This window comes from Labrus mixtus, chromosome 2 (genome assembly GCF_963584025.1).
Source record: "Labrus mixtus chromosome 2, fLabMix1.1, whole genome shotgun sequence".
Lineage (NCBI taxonomy): Eukaryota > Metazoa > Chordata > Actinopteri > Labriformes > Labridae > Labrus > Labrus mixtus.
In genome coordinates this window covers 4,332,550-4,345,675 of record NC_083613.1, presented here as the reverse complement: position 1 = coordinate 4,345,675, position 13,126 = coordinate 4,332,550, and the positions used below count along the sequence as shown (strand labels likewise).

The window sequence follows — 13,126 nt, the reverse complement described above, 5'->3', positions numbered from 1 at the left end:
TGAGTTTACTCATACAAACATGGACTGTCACTAAAGCATGTGTACCATTTGATGTTATTGTACACAACTATCTTGCAACTTTGACTTTAGGAAAAGCAGCATTACTTTGATCTGCTACTTTGTTCAAAGATAAAGTGTATCATAAACTTTACCTAAGTAATAGTACAAAGTATAAATATCAAAATGTAGTACCAAAAGTAAAAAGTCATCAAGCACAATCCTATATTTTATATTATGAGATATAATTGATGCATGCATTTATTATTATTTTAATGTTACAGCTGCCTATACATGCTATGAATGTAAAGTACAGCAGGTGAAGATATAAAACAAAAAATCTTCTTCACACACGTTAACCACGTGAGTTGGCATTCAGTAATTTTCAGCATTTAGTCAAATATTGATTTTATATTTCAAAATTAAAGTGCATCAATAGAGCGATTCTTTTTGTGTCCTGGGCACTTGTTGCACTGGACAGCAGCCGGTTCCTTGCAAAGACTACCCTTTTACCCACCTTCTCTCAAGATGTGCAGACTGCTTTCGGCACACCTGTATCTCTCTGCGGTTGTGGTTTCTTGCTTTCACTTGATGCAGTGCTTACCACATGCTGCAAAACGTCGCAAGCTGCAATGTAGGGGAAACCTTTAACAATTAAATGAAGCACTACCAAATCTGATCATAATTGCATATCACAAGTGGCTTACAGCATCACACTAAAAGCTTAAATTTGCTTTCTGGTCTAAGTCATTCATATATTCAGGAAGTAATTCTTAGTACTGTAGTGCCCACAAGTGTACCCTCAGGATTGTGAGTTCTGCAGCAAAAACAGGAAATCAAAAATAATTCCACCGCGTTATACCCACTTCCCTACCTGTCCCGTGCAAAGGACAAATATGCTACATGCAAGCTGACTGTACGCTGCTACAAAGACATGAAGTGCTTTCATTTTTATAATGAATGCACCAAAACTGCTTATAAGTAAACCTTTGATCTCAAAGTAAAATGTCAAAGCACTTACATTTCAAATGTTCAAATAATTGTAGTTATAAAGGAAAGCCAACTGAGAACTTTTTCAGGGTAGAAAAGTTTATTGGTATAAATATGAAAAAGGAAATTCCTTTTAAGACTGCATGTTTATGTTGTTCAAGCTCTTTCTTTTTTTTTTTACATGAAACTCCATGTTTAAGCAAACCTCGTTACACAGTGTACACAATTACGGTACATTTAAAAGTTTTCAGCTGAAAAAATTGCAATATCGATCATAACACAGAAATGTTCTAAGCATACTGCTTTTGATTTGATTGACAGCTAGCAAACTTCAGAACACTGGAAGTCGAGCATTGTACAGCATTGATGATCACCAATGATTTACCAATGGATGAACTGGGGCTGGACCCAGGACAACCAATACACAAGTATCATTAAAATACTACAAATAAATAACAACCAAAAAAAACTAGCACTAATGACTACAAACTCCTGAGACAAACTGTCACTGTAATACTGATACAGAGAGTAAACAAAGAAACTCCTCCTGCTTCACAAATATGTATTTTAAAAAATCACAACATGCAAACAGAGCAATAGAACCAACAATGACACTACAATACAAAAGACAACGTTAAATATAACACTTAACACTGTTTTTGATATGTGACAGCTTTTTTTTCATAGAACTGTAAAGTCTGGTCAACTGTGTAGTTGATCTAGGATCTGCCAGACAGTGCAGGAGATATGTATCAATATGTGCTGAAAAGGACTTGTATGGGTTCGTCTAAATGGGAATGAGGCCTGTGGAGAAAATATAGTGGCACATGTAGCAGCCATTGATTTTAGACAGAACCATAACTTAGTCAGGCGGCTTTAAGTGCTTTACACATTCATCTTTTCGTATTCAGGGCATATCTCTGTGTATTCAAACTTTCACTGGACTGTTAAACACTTAGCCCATCTGAACCCCTCTTGTGTGCTTTGACAAACTGAGATGGAACTGTGCAATAAATGTAATCAGAGGATAAAATCAGGTGTCAGACTCAGTGGGCTGCTCTTGCTTTGCTGGGCCCCTCCGATGGCTCACTAGTCTGAGTGTCTTCTGTCTGAGCAGAGGTGGTCTCTGAGCCTGTGTTACTGTCACTGGTGCCCTCCTCCATGGCTCCCTCCGGGACACTCTCCTTGTCCTCTGAGGCCCCCTCCTCACTACCTGGAAGAGCCTCAAGGTCTTCCGAGGCCTTTGGCTTTTCTGTCATTAGGGACAAAAAATATGATGTTAAAAATCATAAAGCCCTAGTACAGAGCCAGTTGGCACTATGGCCTTTTGATTTACACACTTGCAAAAAGTCGCAATAATTGACAATAACAAAGGCATCCAGTGCTTAACATGACATATTGAGGATGTATTTTATAAAAATCTTTTTCGCCTAACATTATAAATGTAACCTTTAACCTTAGCAAAAAAAAAGTTGTGATGCTTTCCATTAAAGTCACAATATGTGCTACCAACCTAAACCACAAAAGTAAGACATTTTAATGATGATTTCATTGGACTAAGGGACAAATTAGAAGCATGTGTTTCTCACCTTGTGCATCTGTGGTGTTGGATTCTGTGTCCTCGCCTTCCTTGTTGTTACTTTCGCTGATAGGATTTTGCTGGGACTTGCTGCCATGTGTTGCACAAATGTGTTTTTCTTCCTCTGCAAGGACACAGGTGGAGGCCTCTCTTGCACCTCGCTCTCCTGGATCCTTCTCTCGCTCTGACACCCGTTTGCGGGCTGCCTCTTCCGCTGCAGAGATCTCTGCAGAAATCTTCTCCATGTCTACTTCCACCTTCATACAGCAAAGCTTCAACCACAGTAAATGAGGGTTAGAACTGGTGAAAACAACTGATGTACTTTATTCGTTTTCTTGATTTACAAAGGTTAGTGATGACTGGACGTGTATATTCATGTCTGCCACAGAACAAAAAGTTACATACGATATCTTAAGAATGTAACTGAATGAGCGCATGCTTCTCTTCTTAACATCAACATCATTGCATCATTAACATCATTGCCTCATTTCATGTTCAGTCTTGACTTCTCAGTCAGAAATTGAATACAATGAAAGCCTTGATAAAGGCTAAATGGCACCACCTATTGTGAAGTGTGGACACTGCATTGAGCCGAGCAGTGCTGCATCTCATTTCAAAACAACAGTTATTATGGGGGCTACAAATTGTAAACGATGACAGATATATGATTGCAGGCACATGTGGATAGAGTTAGCAGCAGCTGGTGGCTGTAAGGCAGACATAGACTGGCACACAACCAGGGCTGCACACTGTTAGGTTAAACATGCAAAATGAAGCTTGCGTGCGAGTAAGTGATGACCAAGCCCCATGTAAAAGATGCCGTACCCTTTTGAGCTCATTTGTAAACGATTCTGTGGCTTCTATGAATTTTCTTTTCTTGTCCTGGTGGCGGTCTTCAATCTGAAGCAACTCAGCCTCCAACTTTCTCTGTAACACAAGACATGCAGGCACCACAGTTATGACATCATAAACCCATAAAAACAAAGCCATTTGTTTGCTTAATGCAACCATTGTGTCAAGAATGGAAGACTTCACCCCACCTGGTGCACCATCAAAGACTGGACTTGGCGTTTTAGGACCTGCATGCGAGCAGTGGTAACGACTGACCGCACATCAGGTACCACGCTCTCACTGAGGATCTCGCTGATCAGGCGGTGGTTGCGTTGGAAACGAGATGCAGCCGAGTGCTTTACAGAAAAGCCGTCGTCATAATCTGAAGACGAGAAGAAAAAAACATCTTGTTGTTTTATGAAATATATTTTTAGACACCTGTCAAAGTGAAGAGATATTTAACAGTGACCATCAATGACTACACACAAATACTACACAACAGAATGATGCAAGTATCAAGACAGTATTAACAAGGGAGGATATTTCTTAATATTTATGAAGTGCTAGAGTTAGTCATAGGCCATTTTGTGGAAATATAGCCAAAGCCAAAGCAGGATCATTATTGTAAAATGGACAAGGGGTTCATTAAAACCATTCATTTATCGACATCTGGACTGCAAACGTTTTTCTTTGTTTTAAATGTATACTCCTTTTCCATTTGAATACAGGATAATGGTGCAGGGAGGTAAAATCAGAATACATTCTATCTGTTTTGAAGACCATAATCATCCCAAGTCCTTTTTTACAAGCTCTGTGGTGACAAAGAGTTAGGTCTAGATGGATTCAAATTGGTTATTTAATTTAATTAGGAGATGCATTCAGAAAAATACAGGACTACATCTTTAACAGTGATTGCAGCTCGGGTTTGGCCGGAATTTGAGAACCATCATTTGTCTCATTTCTAAAATGAAAATTGTCAATTGCCATCTGCTTTAACTTTTCCACACAAGTTCTGTAAATAACAGCATTGAGAAAGTTATGGTGTGGAAACAGATGTACGTGACAGTTTATAGAGGATTATCATGTCAGATAAAAGTAAATACAAATATTTGATTACACACTGGATTAATTAAACTGGATATTTCATCAAGTGAATTACAAATCAAATGATTTAATCTAAAGCATTCATTACCTGGATGTTAGAAGATGAATTTTCCACTCATATATACTGTACACAAATATGATACATTAAATAAGGTTTAGAAATTAGTTTTTTTTATTCTGTTTGATTATTAGCCAATTGGTTCCGCTTCTATATTTCCATTTGATCCATCCCTGTTCAATTCTTTCCAACACCTGTGGCACTCATTTTTGAAGCAAAACTTTGCTAAATCTCTGTGCGATACAACAAGTTCAAGGTGGCTAACACACACAAACTATGTGTTGCAGAGCACCCATGTGTGTGTGTAACTTGAAACTTTCCAGAGAGCAGATGACTTTGATCTGCCATGCTGAAAGTTTCAAAATGTACCTGCCGTTGTAGGTGGTCTGACACCACAACAGGAAACAGTCAAGAAAGATACTACATTGTGATGGTAGGGTGTGACAACAGTCATTTTCACATGCTCACATATCAGCAGTATTGGGATTAACACATTACTGTAACACCACTACTATTTGTGGTAACTAGTTATCTAGTTACTACTCAGATTTAATTACGCTGTAACAATTACTGATATATAAAAGCACTCAACTTTACTCGTTAATTTACGTAAAAAACACCTGACCTGACCTGGCTTTATTTACATAGATTTGGTGGGTGAGGTTACGCTAACGTCGGCACAGTAGCATCCTGGGAGAAAGACTGTCCCGCAGTGAGCACACGCAGGCTGATGATCATTCAGCTGTGAGCTTTTCTGTCTTGGAAATGCCAACATCATCACCCTGCTCGAGTTAAACAACAAGAATATAGCAGTGAGTTGTCACCCGTGTGTAGGAAGTAAAACTCACAAATCTCATGAAGCACCGATCTAAACAACACGCTTCTTCTACGAGTTGTCAGTCAGTGCTGAAAAAACAACGTGGACCGGGGTCACGTTAGCTCGGGAGAACACTGTGGAGCCATTTCGCCTAAACAGACGGGGCTTGATATTAAATCACCGTGAGCTCTATGTTCTGTATGCCAGTTGTTGAGTCTGTTGCCTTCAGATAATTCGTAAAATACCAGCAGTACATGTTGAAAATGTTGAGTTGTTCCCTCTCACACTGCCACAGCAAAACTAAATAATGTGAACATTAATATAAGTATGGGCTTTACTTTCCAAATTGTCTTGTTACTTATAAAGCAGTAACTCAGTTATTCAGTTACTTTTTGATAGTAGTAACTTGAACTAGTTACTAATTTTAAGTAACTTGCCCATCGCAGCATATAAGTAGACTTCAGTTTCACTTTATCATTGTGACATGTTTCAACCTTTCCTTTAAGCGTGAAACTATTCCTCTGCATAACTTACATCATGCAGGCTTTTTGTATTAAATATTAATTCCATGTTCTTGAATATTTACCTGATAACATAACATCAATGAAAAACTTGACATGTTAGTTAAAGTAATTTCAATAATTGTAAGATTTCTCATCTAAACAAAAGGTTTTTTGGCTTTGCATTTGACTGTTGGCACCTCATCTGCAAGATGCTGTTAATAACAGAAACTACTTTATGGCAGCAGCTTAGAGGATGACCTCTTAAAGACAGTTTTTTATTACCACAGACTCTGAATATGCAGCCGCCCGTAGAGCTAAATCTTTTAATCACTGACGTACGTGCGGTCTGTTTACAACATAACCTACCGGGATAACAGCTCTGACATTTTTATGGACTGGGGTGTTTCTAAATAGGAATTTGTTTTATCTGTAGTTTTCCTGTACATCATTATCTTCCACTCTAAGCCAGCCAGACCCCAGACAAGCATCATTTCCTTGAGGTGGGTGTAACTCAAATGTCTTCTCTTCATTGTGTGTGTCACTTGTATGAATGCGTCATTCTTTCAGACAAAAGAGAAAAAAATGTAAATTTTGCAATTATGTCCAAACCAATGCCAAGAATACCTTCAAAATGTAAACAGTTTAGCAAAAGAAAACACCATTTTCTTTCCATTGTGCAACTTAAAAGCAAAATTTAGTTTTCAAAGATGGCTTTACCAAACATGTGGATGGTTACAGCAGTGTAGGAGGAGGAAAAAGATAACAGTCTCTGGGTGTGCAGACTGGCAACTCTGTGTGGTCGTGCTGCAGTAATTACAGCTCTGTCACAGTGCTCTAAAACTAAGAGACAAAGCATTTAGTCGAGTGGCCTTACCATCTGGATCCTCCGCTGGCTGAATGCTCATGTAAGGCTCGCCCTTGTCCAGTCTGGACTGCCTCTGACGGCTTTCCTCCTCCAGAGCTGCCTCGGCTCTGCTCTTTGCATTGACGTAGGCCAGGTAGGCTGGTGAATTGTGATAGGCCTTCATGCTCTCGTTATACTCAATCTACAGAGGAGAAAACGACAGGAATGACAAGGAAACAGAGAGGGCAAGCAGTCACAACAGGTGGACCCTTGTTTCAAATAACCAGGACAGCATAAGACAGATATTTACTTGGCACTGTTAGAAAGTAAGGAATGATGACCGGAGAGACCCACAACTGTTGGAGACACATCTACTGATCACCCATTAGAACAACCCCATAAACACCCCTTGTAAAACAACCAACCTTCTCTGCTTCGTAGTCATTCAAATAATCCTGTTTCTCCTCATCAGTGAGATCCCTCCACATGCCACCGATTATCTTCCCAATTTCCCAAAGCTTCAGATCAGGATTGGAGGCTTTTACTTGATCCCAAACCTGGTGATGAGAACCAGACATGGGTGTGGGGTTGGGTTGGGTTGGAGGGGCGATAAGTGGTTATCTCTTTGCAGAGAGGTCACAAACCAGAGGAGGCCGTGTGCTTTAAGCTCCATCTCCAAGTTGATAAATCCCACTATGTAATGTGGACAGACCTATCTAAGTCCTGGCTTAGTTAGCCTGCACACCTACCTCACCAACAATTATACATGTATGTAAAAGAGTAAGAATCTAACAAATTCTCAGATGATTGAATATTGTAAAAGTAAAGCATCCCTGTCTTCCAACGGAGCACATGATGATGCATAAGACAGCAGTTACATACATACTGTGTACTTACCTTACGACTGTATCTCATATATGGCATCAATGGCTTATCAGGTGGTTTGGGTGGCTTTGGGATATTTATTCCAGAAGAATTCTGGTAAAAAATGAAAATAAAAAAAGGGAAAGAGAAACATTGGGGTGTGGTCAGTTCACACCTTTAAAACTCACTGAGCTAGTACAGTTTGTCAAACTGTGTGCAGTCAATTGACCCAAAACTATCAAAGAGACTAAACCTTAAAAAAATATGCATCAAAGTCCTTTCTTATCACCTTAATTTACTCAATTTAATTAATGTCAGTTTAAGGACACAGGCTAGTCAGCAACCCCACAGAGTATGATGAAATATGGTTGACTGTGGGAAAATTTTAAAAATGTCACGTTAGCTGAGATTTGCTCATAATGCTGTTATCAGAGTCAGCCAACCACAGCTTGCATGCAGCGACTGAATAACTGCTCAGCAGCTAGAGACATATTGAGCAGCGAGTCTGTGATGCCATGGCAACACTGATGGCATGGGTTATTTAATATGGCTGTCAGAAATGCAGACTTTTGTAGGCAGGTGGTTTTGTACTCACAGACGGACTCTTAGAAATTAGTTCTGCTTCCCATGCTGACTATTCTGCCACATATACTCTTTAAACAGTGGAAATGCAGAAAATATATCTAATTTAATTTGATACAATGCCACAGTTGATCTTGTGAAAGCTCCAAATGCTATCAATGCTCAGATACTTCTGCACTGTCTATCTATTGACAGCTACATTTTCAGCGTTAATATGGAGATTTACTTCTCCAGATTGTGTTAATCAGTAGTTTTATCAAAATAAGAATTTATATGGATTCTTGTTTTGTTCCCCTATTTTTTTTTTTTGTAAAGGCATAGTTAAGTTTGCATTGATGTGTACAATATCCAACATTTTGTTACCTTGCCAATTTATTTTCAGAGCAGAGATTGGAGCTCTTACTCTGGGGCTTTTTCTTGGCTGCGGGTCATTATCTACCTGGTGCTTTGATGGAAACAATGACACAGATTTACCATTTGAATTTAAAAGAAAGGCTTGTTTTAAAGATGATATAGATTGATCTTTGAAATGTGTATCAATAATTATACCGATTGGGTCTGCATTAAGTTCCAGGTTACATAATATTCTTAGTATTGGTATTCATACCGTTACCCGACTGTTGCTGCTTTGGCTTCCTCCCAGTCTGTAATTGTTGTAGGCCAGGTGGCTGTAAGGGTTGTAACCCACAAACCCGGCAGTGTTGGGCATTTGCTGATGAAACAAATGAGACCGAAATATGAATGAGAAATGACATAAAAGAAGAGGAGGGAAATTAGAAGAGAAAGCCAAAACAAACATTTGAGGACAGATGAAAGGAGCTTGGAAAATGCAAAATAAAGAAACTTGCATTCATGCTTGGGCTCTATGGACATCATCTTTACAGAAGCAGAGGGGGATTTCAAAAAAAGCTGGTCTTACTAAATAACATGTTTTGACAAAGCACAGAATGTACAGCAAGGTATTTTATTAAGAGCAACTTCAGCTTAATTTAGGATATCCAGACAATATTTAGTGTCATGTTAAGTTATGAATACGTACAGTTGTAGGGGCAGGGGGAGGAGGAGGGGCATAAGATGGTCTCTCTGTTTAGAAAGAAAAATTTCAACACAAACATCTTCATCAGGCCAGTGAAATAGCAGACTTTTAAGAAATTCCCCAACAAGCCAACCATAACTCTTTTGCACTGATGATCAATAAAGAAAACGTTTTGCTCTATGTGCAATAAATCCTTAAAAATAAAATGATCTAAAAATAATTTACAGTCAATACACGTTGATACTACAGTGTTATATCATATGAGGGACAAAAAATGACTAAAGTATAAATAAATAAATGTTGGGAGTAATAAATAAATATATTTATTTATTTATATATTTATTGATGCATTTATATATATTTATACTTCAGTCATTTTTGTGCCTCATAATATCAATATCACCTGACCTGTAGTCATAAAACTGCAGGTGTGATGTGTTAAAATATGCATAGATATTCTGACCAACAGAGATCGTCTATAGTTTGCTGACCTACAGAGATCGTCTATATTCTGACCTACAGAGATCGTCTATGGATTTAATATATCGTCACAACTCGCGAAAACACTCCCCGTTCCTTACTTGACATTTTTGTGATGAAGCTATAAGTCCATTCCAGTCATTGGATCTGTAACACAGAAAGTTTTAGAGTTGCGTTATAGATCATAATTATAAATTGCGTTGACAGGATGGTTCACAGAAAGCACAAACAAAACAAAGGAATGCCGACGATGATTGAGAAGACAACAAGGGCAGGCTAACGCTGCCTAGCATCAACGTTAGCTTGAAGTTTTAAGAGACTAGACAGGTTAGATATATAACTCCGTTAGCAATTTCATGTTTTCTAAGGAATATGTCTGTGTGGCAGCTTGTATAAGGCTTCCAATGCTAAAGATGTTACACCTTTTGGGGTGCTAATGGGTGGGATGGCACCAGTAATTAGCCTGTCTTCGTATTTGTCTTCCGCTAGCATAATGCTAATATGCTAGCATAATGTAGCTCTAAGCTAGCGGACGCTAAATAAACACATGGCGTAAACAGTAAACATGTGTGGCTTTTAACGTGAAGTATTTTATGACAGTGAATATTCATATTTATCTTTGCTCGTCAGCCTAATTAAAGTACGGTAACGATGTGAAACAGGCCGAGGCCTTGTTAGCAACCCAAAATAAAAATGACAGATGTCATTAGCATGCAGCGTCAAATCACATCTGCACATTTAGAGATATACGACTTCTCATAGATTTTCATGGTGACAAGCAAGTAGGTACTAAAGAGTTGTCTAGATAACTCACCATAAACCTCTAAGTCCCCTCTAAGTAGGTTTTGGTTTTGACAGGGAAGGCTAACCACCTTTAGCTCAGAGAGAAACAGTCCCCAGAATAAACGAATGAAATGGGGTCCACTCATAAGATTCCTGCAGAATCTTCCAGAATTACACCCCCACCCCTCTCTCCTCATTACAGCTGTTCCTATTGTCGATGCTGATGCTCATTGCACCTAAACTGTCACTGCTGCAGGTTATTCACACATACACTCCCCTTTAAGTAAGGACAGAAGACATTTAAACTTTTAAAGCCTGAGCTGCATATATCAAACTGTATATTTGCACACTTGACTGCTTTTTTATCATAATTCTTTATTTATCTATCATACTATGCACTGGCAGAGCTAGTATCTATGAGTAACAGCTACTTATGCACATGGACCATCCATACCACTTCTTTATCCTGGCTATGTATTGTGGGCTCATGTTTTTTGTATGGGTGGGATATGTATGTATATCTAAATAAGTTAACTTGTGATATTCAGGAGATAAAAAAATAATATGTTTCTAATGTACAAAGAGAAATGGTCTGTGGATATTTGGTGCAAACCAAAACGTAGACGTAAAGAACGTATTGTCTCATAAAGGATTGCTACAGTGTAGAAGCTTATGCTAAATTTAATTTAACCAAAAGACAAAGATCCCTCTGAGCCCAGCTACGTTCAGGAACATTGCCTTTAGCTTTAGAGACCGTCAGGTTTAATTCCAGAGGAAGATCGAGTTTGTTTGTTGTGTGAGTTAGGAGAAACTGAAAACGAGATTTACTTTTTGTTTTACTGCCCGATGTACGCTGACATCAGGGATGTTCTTTTTAAAAGAATGTCTTCAATTTATGTTGATTTCTTTTGGTTAGACGATTATGAAAAACTTGAGTTGTGTTTTAAAAAAGGAACCTTTGTTATAGCAGATTTTGTTTGTTAATCCTGGGAAAAAAGACAGAACACATTGTTTAAGACTGAACTTTGACAGGAGCCGGCAACTTTGTAATGTTATGATTTGTAAATGTAAAACACTGCAACTGAATTCTTTGGTGTCTTATAAGCCCATGAGGGTTGGGCACTTTGTGTGCATGACACGAAAATAAATTAATCATCATCAATCATCATCATATATATGTGTTGTGTGTATGTATGTATGTATGCTGGCTGCTGGAACACCTACATTTCCCTGCTGGGATGAATAAAGTATATCTTATCTTATCTTATGACAGTAAGCATCTTTCTCGTCATTCAGAGGAAAAGAGAAAAGGTGTAATATCAAAGCTTAAGTTACCGGGGCTCCACGTTTACAAAGCATTTCTTCATAATAAGCATCATGATAAGACTTGTCAGAAACACTGCAGCTTTTTTTTTACACCTGAGTTGTACAGTGGCAAGCTGACTTAAATGATGACTGCAAATACATGGAGCCTACCATGCCAGTGCAGGCGCTCTGCAGCTTACGCTATCAGAATTATATAAGTTATGTATAATGCTGATTTACTATGTCACCATACTATAAGTTGCATTATGCACACTTTACAGGCCACTAAGCTTTAGAAAAAAATCAAGGTTGCCCTATTCACTGCTCCCCTGTTGTGAGAACTGAAATACCTTGCATTCTTGTTCACATTGTTTGAGAGCCGCCCAGGTCAATAGTTGTAATAGTGTGTTCCCTAAAAAAACAACCCAAAGCCTGTAGGATTTAGCCTATATCTCTGTCCATTCAACCTGAATAGTACTTGTTTAGGATTTGTTAATTGATTGTGTTCATTGTGACCCCGGTTCTTTCTGTTTATACTGCACACTTTAGAGCTTATTTTATTTCTGCTTGACCTGCATCCTGTATGATATGCAAGCGGACACTGTTGTGGTCTCATCCGCAGGTGTGGTGCTTTATCTTTTTTCATCACAAAGCAATGGCTAGAAAGATGTATGGACAGGAAGGGGGGCCTGGCAGATTCCACAAGAGGCATGGGGCAGGACCTTGTTTAGCCTTGGACGCCTGTGATGGAGTACATCTGGAGGTAGTGTGAAGGTCACATGCCTCCTGTAAGCTACTGTGCAGGCTCAACATGGACACTCACGCAGGGCCTCCCAGGCACAGCTGTGGGACGGTGGACGCCCAGAGGCAGAACAGGGCCTGTGATCGCTTGAACCACTCATAGGGAAACCTGTAAAGCTGTTCTGGTAAATCTGATTCAGATTCTTAAGCCTGTAGAGCTCTCCAAAATAGACTCAGGCAGTGGAACTAAGCCGACTTGAAAGTTTACTCTGGAGGTGGACAGTAGGTATTTTTAGAAGCTGCTGTTGCCAGATTATTATGAGGTATCATCCCAGAGGTATTCCCTGGACAAATGCCTTGAGTATTATCATTATATATCTGGGGTTTTTTCCACAATAGACTCAGCAGAGAGCTGTTATTCAATTTCTGTGTAAAAAAAGATACATCAAGAATTATGTTTAATAGTTACATTATACTGAATAGTTACAGTATGGCACAGTAAATTTCGTTGTATTCTTGTGCAATGACAATAAAGTCTATTCTATTCTATTCTGACCATAAATGTTTTCTCTCTTCTTAATTTTACATTCATATCATCTGATGAAAGAAACT

At 38.7% G+C, this 13,126-nt stretch overlaps 1 protein-coding gene across 4 annotated transcripts; it reads right to left on the bottom strand.

The window, feature by feature from the left end:
- Positions 1-1,065: 1,065 nt before the first annotated feature.
- On the bottom strand, positions 1,066-9,918 carry LOC132981689 (SWI/SNF-related matrix-associated actin-dependent regulator of chromatin subfamily E member 1-like). Of its 4 annotated transcripts, none has more exons than XM_061047695.1 (10): positions 9,787-9,918; positions 9,209-9,252; positions 8,783-8,881; positions 7,621-7,701; positions 7,149-7,280; positions 6,754-6,925; positions 3,607-3,779; positions 3,392-3,493; positions 2,577-2,838; positions 1,066-2,239 (listed from the first exon to the last, which is right to left on the bottom strand). In XM_061047695.1, the coding sequence occupies exons 1-10, from the start codon at positions 9,791-9,793 to the stop codon at positions 2,034-2,036; spliced, it is 1,278 nt and encodes a 425-aa protein (XP_060903678.1). In that variant the 5' UTR covers positions 9,794-9,918; the 3' UTR covers positions 1,066-2,033. The 4 variants fall into 4 exon arrangements, with proteins under 4 accessions (XP_060903678.1, XP_060903669.1, XP_060903686.1 ...); XM_061047686.1 differs by having other exon boundaries at positions 8,777-8,881; positions 9,787-9,917; XM_061047703.1 differs by lacking the exon at positions 9,787-9,918 and adding an exon at positions 8,533-8,614 and having other exon boundaries at positions 8,777-8,881; positions 9,209-9,226.
- Between the last annotated feature and the right edge of the window lie 3,208 nt (positions 9,919-13,126).

What these genes read in the sequence shown, in the direction of transcription:
- LOC132981689 (XM_061047686.1), bottom strand. An exon ending in CTCCCCCTGCCCCTACAACT is followed by an intron (nt 8,882 to 9,208) that starts GTACGTATTCAT and finishes TTGTTTCATCAG; the next exon opens with CAAATGCCCAACACTGCCGG. An exon ending in AGTCTTTGATGGTGCACCAG is followed by an intron (nt 3,494 to 3,606) that starts GTGGGGTGAAGT and finishes CTTGTGTTACAG; the next exon opens with AGAAAGTTGGAGGCTGAGTT.